We start from the raw sequence: 19,137 nt of genomic DNA on the forward strand, positions 1-19,137 counted from the left end.
AATTATATATATTTATTTGCATTTTGCACAGAGAAATAAGTATTTGATCCCCTACCAACCATTAAGAGTTCAGCCTCCTCCAGACCAGTTACACGCTCCAAATCAACTTGGTGCCTGCATTAAAGACAGCTGTCTTAAATGGTCACCTGTATAAAAGACTCCTGTCCACAGACTCAATTAATCAGTCTGACTCTAACCTCTACAACATGGGCAAGACCAAAGAGCTTTCTAAGGATGTCAGGGACAAGATCATAGACCTGCACAAGGCTGGAATGGGCTACAAAACCATAAGTAAGACGCTGGGTGAGAAGGAGACAACTGTTGGTGCAATAGTAAGAAAATGGAAGACATACAAAATGACTGTCAATCGACATCGATCTGGGGCTCCATGCAAAATCTCACCTCGTGGGGTATCTTTGATCCTGAGGAAGGTGAGAGCTCAGCCGAAAACTACACGGGGGGAACTTGTTAATGATCTCAAAGCAGCTGGAACCACAGTCACCAAGAAAACCATTGGTAACACATTACACCATAATGGATTAAAATCCTGCAGTGCCCGCAAGGTCCCCCTGCTCAAGAAGGCACATGTACAGGCCCGTCTGAAGTTTGCAAATGAACATGGAGGAAGAGAAATGCTGCCTATGACCCAAAGAACACCGTCCCCACTGTCAAGCATGAAGGTGGAAACATTATGTTTTGGGGGTGTTTCTCTGCTAAGGGCACAGGACTACTTCACTGCATCAATGGGAGAATGGATGGAGCCATGTACCAACAAATCCTGAGTGACAACCTCCTTCCCTCCACCAGGACATTAAAAATGGCTCGTAGCTGGGTCTTCCAGCACGACAATGACCCGAAACATACAGCCAAGGCAACAAAGGAGTGGCTCAAAAAGAAGCACATTAAGGTCATGGAGTGGCCTAGCCATTCTCCAGACCTTAATCCCATCGAAAACTTATGGAGGGAGCTGAAGATCTGAGTTGCCAAGCGACAGCCTCGAAATCTTAATGATTTACAGATGATCTGCAAAGAGGAGTGGGCCAAAATTCCATCTAACATGTGTGCAAACCTCATCATCAACTACAAAAAACGACTGACTGCTGTGCTTGCCAACAAGGGTTTTGCCACCAAGTATTAAGTATTGTTTGCCAAAGGGATCAAATACTTATTTCTCTGTGCAAATTGCAAATAAATATATATAATTTTGACAATGTGATTTTCAGTTTTTTTTTTTTATATAATCTATCTCTCACTGGTAAAATTAACCTAGCCTAAAAATTCTAGACTGTTCATGTCTTTGGCAGTGGGCAAACTTACAAAATCAGCAAGGGATCAAATACTTATTTCCTTCACTGTACATTTATGGCAGTTTATCAACTTAAAGATCTACGGTGATCAATATTGGAAAGCATCTCTACAGGAAATTGTTATTTTGAACCATGTTGTAAGATTTCATAATCTTCTATCCACTGTTCCTTGGTTGATTCTGAATAAGTAAGAAGTTAAGTATGCTCTACTAAATAGTGAAATTGATACTCAAGAGGAGAAAATTCAACCATTATACCAAACCTAAGCTTTAAAGTAAAAGTATGATTAATCGCTCCCAGGGTCTGTTAAACAGAACCTGTTTTAGGTTTTAGCATTATTATTCTTCTTCTAAAGATTAGGCCAAAATATTCAAGAATAATCTTACTTGAACAGCAGCCAAACCACCCCTCCCCCACAGGGTAAAGAGATATCATTTGAGCAAAGAAGTCAATAAGAAGCTAGAAAATTTAATGAATAAAACCTTAAAATACACACGTTACAGATTTTGCATGCCTTGATATTATGGTTTTCCCTTTAAAGTTGTAATGAAATTGCTTTTTCCTAATGCAAACGATAACTTTTCTTGATTATACAAAGTATTTTAGTTTCCTTCTAACTTTCCATCATGTTATAATGTGTTTATAGTATATAATGCAATTCCCTTATATATTTTTATTATTAAAATTGTTCCTCTCATTACCTGAGCAATCCACTAATATAAAGTTTTGGGGAAATCGTATTTACTATAGCTTCCGATTCTGTACATTACCAGGTATAGTGTTTACTAGATGCAGACTATAGACTACATAGAGTGATGGACTGGGACTTTGCAGCTGCCCTGCTCTATTATTCTCTATTATCATTTTGTTCTTACTCATAAAGGAAGGAAGTCTGAAGTATATTAGGGAACTGCGATTTATGCAGCTCTATATCACAAGTTTACATGAAGCTCTATTTTAACCCAGACCCTAAATGTCACTATTCTTCCCTTCCTTCTACACCCTAACAAATCTGGCTATCCTCACTCGTAAGCTAGTATAGTATTTGTAAACTTTTATTATTGCTTCAAAAGCAACTGTCCAATAGTGAGCCTAAAATTATATGTAACCCAATACCTATAAGTGATGCTTAGCTACTATTTATTTTTCTCAGTTCATGCTGTTTTTAGCTCAACTCCATTAGGGTAGAGCTGTGATCTCTGACTGCAGCTTAACTACAGTGCCTTCAGGGAGTCAGAGGTAGTCTGAAACACGCCTCATGTCTCATCATTGGTCCAGGCTGTTGCTCTCTCCCTCCTCACTGCAACTCTGCCTCTTCAGATAGGCTGCTGCACATAAACACAAGTCCATCACAGGCTTGCCAAGACGTCACTGCATGAGGAGATGATTCCCAGTGCAGCAAGTACAGAATGATTATAAAGTACAGATTACTAAACCCCAGTGAGGAAAAGAAGATATCAGGCAATTCCCTCACATATACTTAGCCAAATGAGCCTTAAGGCCCTATTACATGGGCCAATGATCGGGAAAACGGGGAGACATGCTGTCGACATGATGAAAATGTATAGGGACGAGGGGTCAGAGTAACGAGTGCTCATTCCTATACATATCTAATGATTGCTCCGTGTGATAGGAGCAAACGAGCGCCGATCAACAAGCCCATGTTGGGCCGTGTAATAGTACCCTTAGTAGGAGGAAGTCTGGAGAGTTGCTTTCAATTATATGTGCACCATTTTGGTCATAGCCATGACATGTCTATTATAAATTAACCTAAGTGTCACCTCAAAAACTGAGTTTTGCATACATAATTATTTATAAGGAATTGTAATTTAAAACTTGCATTATTCAATTAGGTTACGTACCCCTAACAAAACAGATAAGGTGTTCTGTAAGATTAGATTGTAATTATAAGTATGATCCGTATAATTTATCAAGCACTCAAACAACTAGTCTGTGATTGTTTAACCTGATGTAGATTGTAGGGCACACACTAATATTATTCATTTAAATATACGTGATACATACGATGTTACCCATCTGTCATAGAAGCGATTTTAATAGGATTTATTGCTGCGCTGTGATTCACGGGTGGTTAAGTCTCCATAGATCATCTAAGATTATATTGCAAAAACATATTTTTCTGATTTCATTAACTTAAACCTCAAGAGTGATGCTGTGTAGGAAAGGTGATTATCACAAAAGAAATCTATTATGAAGCAAACTCGTGCTTTTGCTGAGGTAATTCTGGATGACAAGTTCAGACTTCTTTTCAACAAACAGTAAATCTGTCAGTTATGTTTTAAACTATACAAAAATCATGAATATACCAGTCATGGCTGACTTATTAAACTCCCATGTGAAAGCATGATGTGTGCTATGAGTCACGTGCATTTACGTTATTCAATGCACTGTAAGTGGAAACTGTTATGTTCTTAAATAAGGGGAATACAAGATGACTAAACCCCCAGAACTTGGTTCTGAGAAATGTATCCACTTACTCTATGACCCTCGAGGGGCGTAGTAATATTTATATTTTGCAAAATAAATAAAGAAAAACAAGCATTTTTGTATGAGTAAAAAGGTCAAATAAGGTATATAGATGTCAACTATACAAGCAGTGTTTCACTTAAAGTAACAATCTGGGCGAAACTGATACACTGGGCCAGGACCTGACGGGGAGGTGCAGGACAAAAATTCTGTCTTTCTTTGCTTTTTCTTTAAATCCCTGTGTAGTACATCACTCTTTCAGTCTCTACACCGGTCATAACAAAGTATAGGAGTATTAATCAGAATGTTCCTTTAAAATGTTTCTTGTTATTATTGAAGTATCTCCCTTTTTCAACTTTGGTTGTTGAGCTTTAAGGAATATTTGGAAGTGCAGTCAGCAAAATAGATGCAGCCTCTGAAAGCAATTTCAATAATGTTTTATTAGGGAATTGCGGAAGCTGTAATTCCATACTATAAATATTTAACATGCTCTAAGCTAGAAGCCCACTTTATGTATTTAGAGCATTTGGCAAAACTTTTCTTTTTACTGTATTATAATCAAATACCGTGGCTTACATAATTTTTTTATACATTACCTCTTTATACTTGTCACTGACGTTATCCAGGCTAAGGGAATACACATGATCTCTGCCTCCCACAAACAGTCTTTCTTGATACTCATCCAAATACATGGTACGTAGGTCAATAGCTCCAAGTTGACTCTGGAAGACGGAGGTTCTGTTTAAATCCCACAGCTCTGAAATACAAATAAGATGGTTACATTACAATTTACACGTCAACTGTAAAGGAACATATAAGAGAGTACAAGGAACGATAGATAAAGATTTCTCTATTTATGAAAGCATGCTTCTAATATCTGTTCCTGGAAGGTAACTTCCGAAGATACAGCTAATAGGGAGTCTTGAGGGCATTGCCTCCTGAGAAAAGAAGGCAGAATAATTCTCCTACAGAGATGAATGAAGTAAGCTATCGCTCTAGTACCTCCAAAAGGGGACTACCCTGTAATTCAATGTCTGACAAATATAGAGCCTTGAAACATGACTTGAATTTATAGCCAAACCAGAGACACACACCTGGTAGATACCGCTGTTTCTGATTTACACATTTCTGTAATTTATTTAGACAAAAACGGTACAACTGCTAAATTTGGCACAGGAGGGTAGGTTAGTTAGGTTAGTTTTTCCCAACCAGACTTCAAAGCTAAACAGGTTTTTCTTGGAGCCTGGTTAGGGGTTCCCCGGAACATAGCAAAAGCTAAACGTGTCACCTGTTTACAGTGGAGAAGAGGTCGTTTTAAACATTTCCGAGGAGGCGATGGTAGATGCAGCAACTGCCTCTGTACATTCGAGAAAATAACTTCTTTGTGATATATAACTTTTTAACTAACAGGCTCAGTATTGCATATTTTAAAGCCTTTTAGCTACTTTACATTGATTTGATTGTTTGTGATCATACATCCCACTTTTTTTACTTTTATTTCTAAAATTGGGATCAATTGAACAGGGAAAAAAGACAGACATGATGGTATGCTTTGCACTTTTCTTCTTTGTTCGATCGAGTCGTTGTTTTGATAAAAGAAAACACGCAACAATCGGTATTTAATTCATGTCTTGTATAGCAACCTTAAGTTACCTTTATCCAGCTACTAGTTATTTATTTTTATTGATACTTTTTATCTAGTCTTAGTGCTACAAAATGTTAGGCAATATCACATTATGCTATCATATCGGTTGCATTTCCTCGAAAATAAGTAACATATAATTTCCCATAGCAGGTTAGAGTAGGTGACATTCTTATACTCCAATTATTTGATTACTACATTCATTGCATTGCACCAAATGGTAAACTCTAAACTAGATCATTTTTTTACTCAACAGGGACTCACACCAGTCCTACACTTAGCACTTAATAATAAAAAAAAACTAGTTATATGGTACAAGAGATAGATCTATAGGACATTTTAGATGAAACTGCATTTTCTCCACTGTGGACTTGTAATGTTCTGTTTAGATTATTAGAACTCATTGTATTTACTCTTGTAGAATTTTACACAATTTCTATAAATGTATAAAGGAAATGATGTAAAGGGTCAATATTCACTAATATTATTCTTAAATAATACTAAGCTTTACAGAGAGACATTATTTCTCACAACTATATTTATTTTACTCTCCTTCATTCCTAGCCAGATTTCCTATGCCATATTTGGCTTCATTCCTCCTATTTTCCGAATTCCATGGTATTTCTGTTTTTAAAAATAAGTTGTTTTTTTTAAAATAAAATCACTGTGATATCAATATCAATTTAGAGACATACCACATTCATTTTGCACAACTGGTTTTATTGTGTACATTGAACTTTTGACACAAAAAGAAGAGACTAGAAATGTACTAGGGAATTGAATATTCTTTAATTTTATTATAAAGATTATACATTTATAAGAGCATAAAGCAGTATTTTACAACAGACTTTCTATTTATAGAATACAGGTTGCTAAATAGGGTAACCCAAATTCTGCTAAATGATCTACATACTGAAATGTAAATCCTTTATAGAACTTTCATCCCTTCATTTTTATTATTGCTCCTGCTTGAAAAGCGATTGAATTGGGTATTCATTATATATTATGTTTATGCGCTTATATTTAGGGTTTGGTTTATTATCAATGATTTCTTAAGTACTTTTTTTGTCTCACACCTCCATATCTGGCCTGGCAAAACTGTTTAGATACATTCATTCTCATTGACACCCTGATCATTAAAGTCTCTAAATTTTCCTGTTTGAATCTTACACACAAACTATGGAATCTGACTAAAATAGCAGTATGTTTATGGGTTGTTGAACAACATAAAAGCATCAAAATGTTGCCTGGGTTAGAATTTCAACCCATGGCTCCTTGCTATACATACAGATTTTCTATACCATGTCTCTTTTGTTTAGATTTCTTTTGCAGAACTAGAATGACAGTGAGCTTAACCTCCTCTGTGAACTTGCCTTTAAACTACATTGAGCGTCATGTCCTTTTGTAAGGAATGTCTAGGAATTCCACACTCTCCTGGGAACACAAGAGATGCCCAGTCAATAGAGTCCAGAGATAGTAGACAGTGAGTATTTAAACAGGGCGGAACAAAGCCAAACAGAATCACAGGAATAGAATCATAATGCAAAGGCATAATGAAGGCCAAGTACAAGGTTGGTGCAGGTGGCAGCAATCCGTATTGACATAGTAAGTCAAGGTCAGTAAGAACAGCGATGAAATCTTTGGTTCTCATTAGTAAGACTATAATTCGTCCCTTATGATAAAATCTGACGATTTTCAATCAGAAGAGTGAATGTAAGTATTGTTGTAGGAGCAAGATGTCACACTTCTATCAGACTGTAAATCAAGCTGCCAAGTACAGAAAATGCCCCTTGTTGAATAATCACTATTTTATAATGATGCACAAAGATTTATAGAGCAAGATTTTTTTTTAGGAGAGATGGCATTTCTTACTCCAGAGACACTCCTCAAAGGACAATCCCCAAAGATGCTCCTCAAAGGACAATCCTAGTTAACTCTCAGTGGTCCTTAGGTCTTATCCCTATTTCAATCTTACTAAAATTGCTACAGATTTTCACATAGAATGAAAAATCGCAAATTCAACTTTTTCTATTTTTAACATTTATTTTTATTGAAAATATATATAGCATAATCAAACATTTGCAAAATTCCACATCGAGATTTATACAAAAAAAAAAAAAGAAACCACAAACTATGCTATGCAAAGTGCAATTAACTAATTTAGCCACCCTTAAGGGGGTTGTCCACTACCGTACAACTGATGACCTATCCACCAGATAGTTCATCAGTATATGATATGGGGAGGTCTGATACCCGGACCCTGCACCGATGAGCCGCTCTGGCTGCCTCCAGGCATTGAAAATCCATGCCAGAAGCAGATGGCTCCGATCACGGAATAGTGAGCAGAGCAGCAGTTCTGCAGCATGGCCACTATGCAATGTAAGTAGCCACCTGCTTCCGGCTCCATACATTGCATACTGGGCAATAACATCCGGAGCCCACACGCAACCGGAAACGCTGATAGGTGCGGGGTCCGGGTGTCAAACACCCACAGATCATATACTGATGTCCTATCCTGTAGTGGACAACCCCTTTAACCCATATGGCAGCGGCAACCGGGGAGATGGAGTGGAAGAGAGTGCAACAAAGTAAAATAGAAGAAACCAAAGGGACAACAACACAAACAAATTAGTGTGTCCCTGGGTATTCATATGTGGTCAGTATAGAGAACCAACTATACCCAAGGAGGGCTGAGAGGAATTTACTCAGAGAATTAGTGATACAATGCGTAACATCAAAAAGTGAATATGTATATCAATCAATCAATCAATCAATCAATCAATCAATCAATCAATCATCAATATCGCTATGAGAAATCCACATTAAATACCCAAGCATAACTTGATGCATTGATCAAAAGCAACTTAGAGACACCTACAGACTAGAAAAATGATCAACTCTGGCACAAAAATAATTGAGTATAAAAATAAATAGATTTTATTACAGATAGACACAACAAAATAAAAAGATGAGTCACACAATGAGAAGGCTTCACCCTATACAAAGACCAAAGAAACATGTATATAGAGCATGATCATGAGTAGATATAAAGATACAAGCGCATGTGTGCATTGGAGTCCAAAAGAGGGCAACTAACCTGCATGAGATGTGTAACTAGGTAATCAATATAGTAACAACAATAGCCCAGTATAAAGGGCTAGAGAGTGCAGGTAGCACAGCCTATGGCCATGAACTAGTAGACTAAACATATGTCAGATGCAGAGCTAAGACCTGTGCAGCCCATAACTGGAGGGCAGAATCACATCAGGCCAAAAGCATGAAATACAAACACCTGTTCTAAGTAATATACATACCCAAAGTCATGGTCCTGCACCGGGAAGACGCCAATACCCGACGCGCGTTTCGGCAAATGCCTTCGTCTGGGGTCAGTAACCCATTACTAGTCTTTCCTATATTTTAGCATAGTAATCAAAGGGTAATTTTCCACTTAATCTAAGGATTACAAGTTTTATACAGGAGATCTAATTTACCCCAATGGATATATGTAAAAGATGTATGTTAATTTTTTTAAATAAGACCAAGTGATCAATAGCGATTTTCTAAGCTGCAAAGGAAAGGGTCAATCTGTTCTTCCTGTTCCTAGTCAGTCATTTCCTAGAAGTAAATAATATTATAGAAATCGCAGTTTTGAGAAAGAAATCTGAGATATCAAGTTTCCCCAAAATACATACAGTGAAGGAAATAAGTATTTGATCCCTTGCTGATTTTGTAAGTTTGCCCACTGTCAAAGACATGAACAGTCTAGAATTTTTAGGCTAGGTTAATTTTACCAGTGAGAGATAGATTATATATAAAAAAAAAAAAGAAAATCACATAGTCAAAATTATATATATTTATTTGCATTGTGCACAGAGAAATAAGTATTTGATCCCCTACCAACCATTAAGAGTTCAGCCTCCTCCAGACCAGTTACACGCTCCAAATCAACTTGGTGCCTGCATTAAAGACAGCTGTCTTAAATGGTCACCTGTATAAAAGACTCCTGTCCACAGACTCAATTAATCAGTCTGACTTTAACCTCTACAACATGGGCAAGACCAAAGAGCTTTCTAAGGATGTCAGGGACAAGATCATAGACCTGCACAAGGCTGGAATTGGCTACAAAACCATAAGTAAGACGCTGGGTGAGAACGAGACAACTGTTGGTGCAATAGTAAGAAAATGGAAGACATACAAAATGACTGTCAATCGACATCGATCTGGGGCTCCATGCAAAATCTCACCTCATGGGGTCTCCTTGATACTGAGGAAGGTGAGAGCTCAGCCGAAAACTACACGGGGGGAACTTGTTAATGATCTCAAGGCAGCTGGGACCACAGTCACCAAGAAAACCATTGGTAACACATTACGCCATAATGGATTAAAATCCTGCAGTGCCCGCAAGGTCCCCCTGCTCAAGAAGTCACATGTACAGGCCCGTCTGAAGTTTGCAAATGAACATCTGGATGATTCTGAGAGTGATTGGGAGAAGGTGCTGTGGTCAGATGAGACTAAAATTGAGCTCTTTGGCATTAACTCAACTCGCCGTGTTTGGAGGAAGAGAAATGCTGCCTATGACCTAAAGAACACCGTCCCCACTGTCAAGCATGGAGGTGGAAACATTATGTTTTGGGGGTGTTTCTCTGCTAAGGGCACAGGACTACTTCACTGCATCAATGGGAGAATGGATGGAGCCATGTACCATCAAATCCTGAGTGACAACCTCCTTCTCTCCACCAGGACATTAAAAATGGCTCGTGGCTGGGTTTTCCAGCAGGACAATGACCCGAAACATACAGCCAAGGCAACAAAGGAGTGGCTCAAAAAGAAGCACATTAAGGTCATGGAGTGGCCTAGCCAGTCTCCAGACCTTAATCCCATCGAAAACTTATGGAGGGAGCTGAAGATCCGAGTTGCCAAGCGACAGCCTCAAAATCTTAATGATTTACAGATGATCTGCAAAGAGAAGTGGGCCAAAATTCCATCTAACATGTGTGCAAACCTCATCATCAACTACAAAAAAACGTCTGACTGCTGTGCTTGCCAACAAGGGGTTTGCCACCAAGTATTAAGTCTTGTTTGCCAAAGGGATCAAATACTTATTTCTCTGTGCACAATGCAAATAAATATATATAATTTTGACAATGTGATTTTCAGGTTTTTTTAAATATAATCTATCTCTCACTGGTAAAATTAACCTAGCCTAAAAATGCTAGACTATTCAAGTTTTTGACAGTTGGCAAACTTACAAAATCAGCAAGGGATCAAATACTTATTTCCTTCACTGTATCTCTAGTTTGGGCTCAAAATAAATGAAGAAAAATTCTGAGATAGAATTCACAACCAATGTCCAGTATCTATGCAGCCCGGAGCAATGTCAGAGCGGATGAACGAAATCCCCATTTGACATACCACACTTATAGCATGTATCTTTTTTGTTATATCGAAATTCAACTATTTATATTAGACAGAATACATTCTTCATAATATTTCCTAGTTTTAGGCTTCTGCTAAGCCATGAATGAGAAAAACAAAAAACAAAACTGTTAGGAGATTGGTGTCAGTAAAAGTATCAAATGCATACTGATGGATTCTACAGGAATTGACATAGGGTTTAGAGTGAGCAATAATAAATTTGCCTATGATTTTGTACTGAGGTCCAAGTATTATATTGTTAATTATGTTTCACGTCATTTGATGCTTCCCCCTGGTGGCACCAGGCTGTAGCGTCAAATGACGTAAAGTGGCTGTCGTGCCGTTTGGTGGAGCAGGAACACTGCACTGCACTGCGCCTGCCCTTATTGCCCATTTGTTTTACCTCATGCACCTGGAAAAAAAATGGGGAGATGTTTTGAATTCAGTAAATGCCGTGTTTACATTTCTTCTTATATATTCCCCCACTAAACATTCTGTATCTGTATTAATTTCCAAAGTAGTTGATTGTTGTAGTGTTTTAGCGAAAAATATGAATAAATGAATAATGTAGTTATGGGAGACCTTTCATTGGCTGAGTAGATGAAAGATTCATGCTTTCTAGACAGCTCAGGTCTTTATTGTATGATGTAGAAACAGATTTTTCACAATAGTTATACATAGGTGTCAGGACAGAAAAAGTTATCATTTATTTGCTTGGTATAATCATTTTAGGAAGGTATTCCATTATTCTAGTGATATTTATAAAAACATATCCCTTTTCCCAATTGAGAACGTATTGTAGGATTGCACAGGATAAGAAGAGCTGACAACATTTACTAAATAAAATAGCAGCAGTTTTTATTTCATTTCTCCATTGTAGGTAATACACGAGAGGCAAACACACGTAACACAGCCAACGGCCGTTTTGCGTCCTCTGACACTTTCTCTGATGGACCATTATAAGTCTATAGGAACTATCAGAATTAGTTAGGAACTGTTAAAGAGCAGAACTGTCATAGCTGTCATGGCTGCGTTTTGAATGTAAGTCATAATACAAGTGTGAACAGAGCCTATGTCTTTCACATCAGTATATTTGCAGAATTTTTTAACTTACTGTTACAGCTATGTAAACTTATATGAAGAAACAGTGGTGTATTAAAACTGACTGGCCCAGGGCAATGCTTAAGACATGGCCAATTGCTACATATATATGTTTTATTTTGTTTCTGATCACCAGTAGCACACTATTTTCATAATACTCTAGATAAATTAATAATTTACATAGCAACCATCAAATATTGTTAAAATCAAAACAGCTGAAACATACAAAAAACGCACTTTTTTACATTCATTATTGTACTTTTTTGCAACTCAAAAAAACTGATTTCCTCCATGCATGTGTACATGATGCATAGTAGCCTTCCTATCATAATCCAACATTGAACGCTTAGCAAGCCTTACTTATTAGGCCGTCATTGTACTTTTCTCTTTACCAGTTAATGCAGCATTTTAAGGACTAGGAGTTCAGAAAACCAATATTACATAATGGCTGGAATTACTAAGCGAGTTAATGAAAGGCGGTGTCCAAACATAACAAGCTGTATTGGCTGTTCTGCTCAAGTGAATGTCTTATTCACTGGTAATATGTTTGTAAAGCTATACGGTGCAATACTTGAGGAACTGGTCAGTGACATATTACATTTATTTCAATTCTTTCCACATGCCATTTTAAAGGAAGCTTTAATCACTTTAATCACATGCCTGTTAAATAGATTGGCAGGGTTAATTCCTCGAGCTACAAATTCCACATGCATTTTAGGTCAAGAGCTGGATCCATTTTTTCTTTGAAATGGAACAAATATGTATTCTAGAACACATTAGATACTATTATGTGATTTCCATGACTAAATTACCCTTTTTCAATGGGGCTGCTTGATGTATTCTCCAACACAAATATTTAATTGAATATAGGGATCTCCTATTGTAATGAACAATTTTCTTGTATATGATAGAATAATGAGTTCTTTATTTGTGGTCAGCTTTTTCATGTTCTTATCAAATACTAAATTCATAGTCAACAGTGAAAATTGACAAAAAAGAAGGAAATGTTTTCTGGTTCCCAGCATTGGGCAGGTTCATTTTTTTTTTTTTTTTTTTGTACATTGCATTGGGCTTGGTCAACTGCATGTATCAATTATAGTACAGTATACTCTTGATTTGTGATAAACAGAGATAATAGTGATATTCAATAACCCTAACAATGGAACATATAGCTCAGTGGCTAGCTTTGTTGCCTTTGATCTGCATGTTCTTCGCATGCTTGTACAGGATATTTTATCCTCCTCCTTTGCTCCGAAACATACTGACAGATCTCTTTAGTATGAGTGAGATAAATTAGATTATAATGTCCTAACGGGGGACAGAGACTGATGTTAGTGATAATAGTCTTTATATAGCACTGCAGAAAATGTTGACTTTATATAAGCAACAAGTATGACAGCTACTGCTCATGTACTGCCACAATAGGGGTGGACATTTGTCATAATCTTCCTCTTAAGTAATGCTGGGGATATAAATGATCTCCCATCAGAAGTCATAACGAGATTGGCACTAAATAAACTACACTCTCAATGAGATGTCATAAGACTGTCTGAAAAATCCACAACCATATAGTTTACCAAAACCCATTGGATCATACATATACAGAATATAAATAAACATATATATATATATATATATATATATATATAAACACATATATATATATATATATATATATATATATATATATATATATATATATATATATATATATACATACATATACTTATACATACACTGGTACACTACAATATACTGTACTACAATATACTACACTTAAAACGTATAAATAAGAACTATTAATAAGGAAGGGTGTCAACTTTTTTACTGAAAATGTTTTACAGATTATTTTAATATGTAGGTAACATATCTGTCCAATGAACTACATAAATACATGTTTTTTCTTTGGTTAGGTAAAACCATAATTGTACATTCCAAACATCTTTTGTACTTTGCCAAGGAGTATTAAGGAAACCCAAAAGTTTACTTTTGCTGATATGCAAATATTGTAGAAACATTTTCCTTCTTGCACACCAACTAACTATGGGTTATCTAAGGTGAACTGTAAAGCTTAAAACCATATTCTACGACATGTAATCAACATTTGTGCAAACAAATAATGTTTTATTCTATTTGTCTAAGCCATTATACTGTACCTACTCAGAGTTCCTTTAACTCATATGAAATACTACTGAGGACACCAAGTACATCTGCATTACATATATTCTCCCCTGCAGAATAACTATTCCTGCCTATTCCTATCAAACACTATGTGCATTTATATATATCTTCATTCTTTGTCATATCTGGGAGGGAAATACTTCTTAAAAACAGCAAATTAAGAATGACTAAAAACTTGGCAGATTTGCCAGTTCATACGCCATGACATTATTAGGTTTTGCGCTTCTTTGGAAGACATTCAAATTTTATGGTATACTATGGCGGATATTTTAACACTACTTATCTATATAAAACTGCCTTGCTAAAATATGATGCTAAACTACTTTTTTTTAACATGGCATAAGAGGAAGTGGGGAAAATATGCTGGCAAATGTCATAATGGGAGAGGGGGACTTTTTAAGGAGATTTGCTGCAAGAGGGAGCAGTAAAGAAGAGAAAAAGTGTTGCCGGTGGGGGGAAGGGAAAGAAACGTGTGAATGTGTCAGAAGGAAGGGTGAGATATGCTGTCAATGGAGGCAGATGTGCTGCAAACTAAATTGGTTAATCCCACCTGAGAAAGTCATTGTTATTATTTTGGACTGTAGTTTATACACTGTATGGCAGATGTGTGTGGGCTACATGTGGCTGTATTCGGGCACTTTACAGCAGTATTTTTGAAGTATGGTATTATTTTTTATCTCTGTATGGTGATATTATATTAGATCTCTATGGCAGTATTATATGTGCATAAACGATATTCAGGTTTGTTTCATTTGCATTATGGAACGTTGGCCTTTACCAAATTATTGAAAATTATGTCAAATACAAGTATAACCACAAAAACATAAACCACATATTTTAAACATATTTATCTAGCTTTTTTAGCATTTATTTATTATGCAGGAAACCAGGACCCAAAACCAAATCAGGCCAAAAATCAAAGCAAAAACATATATTATAACACCTAGATCTAAGCACTAGGGTCTACAGACATCGTTACGTCTATTATTAGATTTGATAATAGACCAACGCAGCAAAAAAATCCAAAGTATATGTGACATCCATTATTCTTCCTGCAGAGCAGCAGATACAGGCTAGCAAAAAACAGCAACAGTGACAGGAGACCCACAGCAAACTGGTTATATCCATCCCTGCACCATTACCAGAACACTCTTTCTTATAAAGGGAAATAGTCCGATAAGAGAAGTACATTAGAGAACTGTCACATTCAATTACATAATATGTGAGTGCAGGTTCACATTGGGTTCAAGAAAGGTGAACTCGATATACACTTAAGTACAAATTGACTGCATATTTTATCAAAATGTAAAGTGGTCATGGTTGGATATGACAGCCCATTACATTACCATGGGTCACACTAAAAGGTATACCCGCAGTAAACAGTAGTCTTAGATTTCATCTCTCTCTAGATTTGGGATTAATGAATAAGGATATCAATTTCCTGCCGGTTCCTTGAATCTCCCACCAAGAAAGTTCAACTAAATAAAGTAATACTTAAATAATATGTTTAAGTGTCTGCTTCTTACGTAGTAAGTAACTGATATAATGCTTCATAATGACTGAACCAACCCTAAGGAAAACTACAATTAAGTATGGAATAATCGGCAGCAATATGTGCTAGCAAAAATCTATCAGGAATTCCAAGCATGGATCTGGTTGAAGTAAAGTAAAGCACATGTTGTGCATGGTGAAGTAGATAGATTACATTGATGAAAAATAAATATTCACAGCCCAATTAAAATGACACAGAATGCTTAGGATAGTAATTAATCAACGGCTATGTAATGACGACAGAAAATGTGTTGTTAACATCACCAGTAATGATATAGATGCATATATTCTTAATTATATATATTGCTCAGCATAACATTCTATATATGACTCAATTTGGCCAGTTAACGTAAAGGTTTGTGTATTCAGGTAGAACGGCGTTTATCTTTTTAGAATAATCCTGCGCCAGTCACTACGTGACCTAGGTCATTATAACTTTTAGGCTATGTTCACACTGAGTATTTTGGGGGAGGAATATCTGCCTCAAAATTCCGTTTGGAACTTTGAGGCAGATATTCCTCTCCCTGCACGCCGATTTTCGCGGCAATTATCGCGCCGTTTTTCGCCCGCGGCCATTGAGCGCCGCGGGCATAAAACAGCGAGAAATACGCTTTCTCCTGCCTCCCATTGAAGTCAATGGGAGGTCGGAGGCGGAAGCGCCCGAAGATAGGGCATGTCGCTTCTTTTTCCCGCGAGGCAGTTTTACTGTTCGCGGGAAAAAGACGCCGACGCCTCCCATTGAAATCAATGGGAGGCGTTCTCGGGCCGTTTCTGACGAGTTTTGCGACGCGGTTTCCGCGTCAAAAAACTCGGCAAAATACCCCGTGTGAACATAGCCTTAGAGAGCTTTACTAGGGCCTTTCTGTAAAGCACAATTTATGCTTTCTGGGCAAATCATGTCAAGGGTTAATCCTATTGAAACCTGTTCACCCTAGCAGCTGTCTGTAATATACCTTAGATTCAGCACAAGTTAAAATGGTAAAAAAGAAAGTTTTACCACTCAACAGTGCTGCAAAGGAAGTCCAACGTGTACTTTATATGAACAAGAGTTAGATGGTCCCGATGGTACTAGATGGCACGCCAAACAATCTCGTCCGACACTGGGTTTCGACCTTCCGGCTTCCTCTGGGGCATCTCTGACGTGTCTAATGAATTAGTTTAAATAGCCGCTAGTAAAATTACTTAAAACACATAAATACATAAAACATATACATTCCTCTTAACAACAACATAATGTTCATCATACACATAAAAATAATATGAATCCACAAAGATAAAAATACATTATAAACCTTACTGCATTGATATGTAAATACATAGATAGGCTGCAACATGCAAGATTCACCTATTTAAGATTTATCTAAAGACCCTCTTAGTAAAGAATTCGATAATACAATCCCTTACATTTTATTTAGTTTTTATCCAAATATCCATAGTTGAAGACGGCAATCAGAATTCCCACCAATCTGACTCAGCAGTGAATCAGCCAATTACAAATCACACACGATGACGCCAACTCATTCATAAAGACGAGGACGTAATTAATAGGGAAAGCTCCTGCAAGTGGCGCAGGACAGGGAAGAACCATCTAGACAATGTAATAACTACTCTCAGAGGTAAGTATTTACAACAGTCTGAAATAAAAGTGACTTTATATGGATTGTTAGGCAGAAAAAGCTATAGAAGAATCAGCTATAGGAAAAATGAAAATTATTGACTGTCATATTTAGCTATACTGACATCATTTCCATTATTGTGAAAATTAATAAATTTATATTATGCCAATTATATTAGGGATTTGTATATAAGTCACATGTTACCTCTAAATCGAGGACATTACAGGACAAGGACAGCTATCATCAATGGCGCCGCCAATATGATCACCCCAAAAAACATATAGGAGTACGAAACTGAACCTATCCGATTCACCATATACCAGGTGAGTGTATTATATAAGTTATACATTATAATACGAACCGAATGTATATCGAAATGTATTATACATCCGGTTCGTATTATAATGTAGAACTCATGTAATACAATATAGAATAATAGAGGTAACACGTGACTTAAATACAAATCCTTAATATAATTGCCATAATATAAATGTATTCATTTTTACAATAATCGAAATGATGTCAGTATAGCTAAATATGATAGTCAATAATTTTCATTTTTCCTATAGCTTCCCTGTCCTGCTCCACTTGCAGGGGCTTTCCCTATTGATTACGTCCTTTATGTTCTCGTCTTTATGAATGAGTTGGCGTCATCGTGTGTGATTTGTAATTGGCTGATTCAGTGCTATGTCCGATTGGTGGGAATTCTGATTGCCGTTTTTCAACTATGGATATTTGGCTAAAAACAAAATAAAATGTAAAGGGATTGTATAATCTAATACTTTACTAAAAGGGTCTTCAGATAAATCTTAAATAGGTGAATCTTGCATGTTGCAGCCTATCTATGTATTTACGTATCAACGCAGTAAGGTTTATAAACCTTGGGAGAATCTTTCCAAACTTGAGGATGTGAATAGGATTCCATATTTATCTATCCAACTCGATTGAGAGAGACCACAACAGGAACGGGTAGGGGGGTATATACAACAAACCCCATAGCTAGTACAAGTCCTTTTTCATATATGTAGGAAATATATTAGGATCGATACTTTGGAATAGCAGCTCTCAAATCACATTCCATCAATGTTTTAAATATGTTGCATAAGTTGTGGCTTTATTTCTTCATATAACATGAGGGTTACACTCGCACTATTTATGTTTATTTAACCCTTTTTTTTTATTATTGAGGATGTCATTATAATATGTCCCTTTTTTTCTCTTTTTTCTTGCATGTAGTTATTTGTTATATCCATTTTATATTATACTTCAGTAAAAGTTATATTTTATTATAAACTCCAGTCCTTTTCCAGTGATATTTTTATGAGCAATTATCTGCAGTTAATGCATAAAATATAAGCAAAAATAGCATAGCCGAATGTAGGGATTACTAAAACATGAGCTTCACTGTAGTACCACACTAAAAGAAAGTACTATTTGGAACAATGTTAATAGACAATGAATCTAGGGAAATTTGAGGAGAAAGTGTAATACACAAAGCAGAGTCATTGTAAAATTAGAAAATTTTATTTTTACGTAGCCTTTTGTGGTCCATGATGAGACAACTTATCAGACAGCATATCCTTGTTGTCAGCCACAACGCCCTCTAATGTAAGCCCCAATATTTCCCTAATTTAATTTAAGATGACCCACATTGTTGGGATCAAAACTCCTACATTGAGAGGAACAAGGTCCCCCCTAACTGTATTAAGGATTTATATTTTTCATATGTTAATATCAATTCATAGGGGTCAGTCAGACCATTTTTATTTTGTCAAAAACTAAAATAAAGACCTTTGGGTCACAGTCTTGTGTATAAAGCCAACCAATGTACAATGTT

At 36.5% G+C, this 19,137-nt stretch overlaps 1 protein-coding gene across 2 annotated transcripts in view; it reads right to left on the reverse strand.

The window, feature by feature from the left end:
- Positions 1 to 19,137, reverse strand: part of SEMA3E (semaphorin 3E) — a 151,858-nt gene that overhangs the window by 81,745 nt on the left and 50,976 nt on the right. For both annotated transcript variants that reach the window (XM_075857366.1, XM_075857365.1), the window contains exon 2: positions 4,391 to 4,551. In XM_075857366.1, the coding sequence (XP_075713481.1) occupies positions 4,391 to 4,551 (161 nt within the window). The remainder of the gene's footprint in view (positions 1 to 4,390; positions 4,552 to 19,137) is intronic.

This window comes from Rhinoderma darwinii, chromosome 3 (assembly GCF_050947455.1).
Source record: "Rhinoderma darwinii isolate aRhiDar2 chromosome 3, aRhiDar2.hap1, whole genome shotgun sequence".
In the NCBI taxonomy this organism is placed as follows: Eukaryota; Metazoa; Chordata; class Amphibia; order Anura; family Rhinodermatidae; genus Rhinoderma; species Rhinoderma darwinii.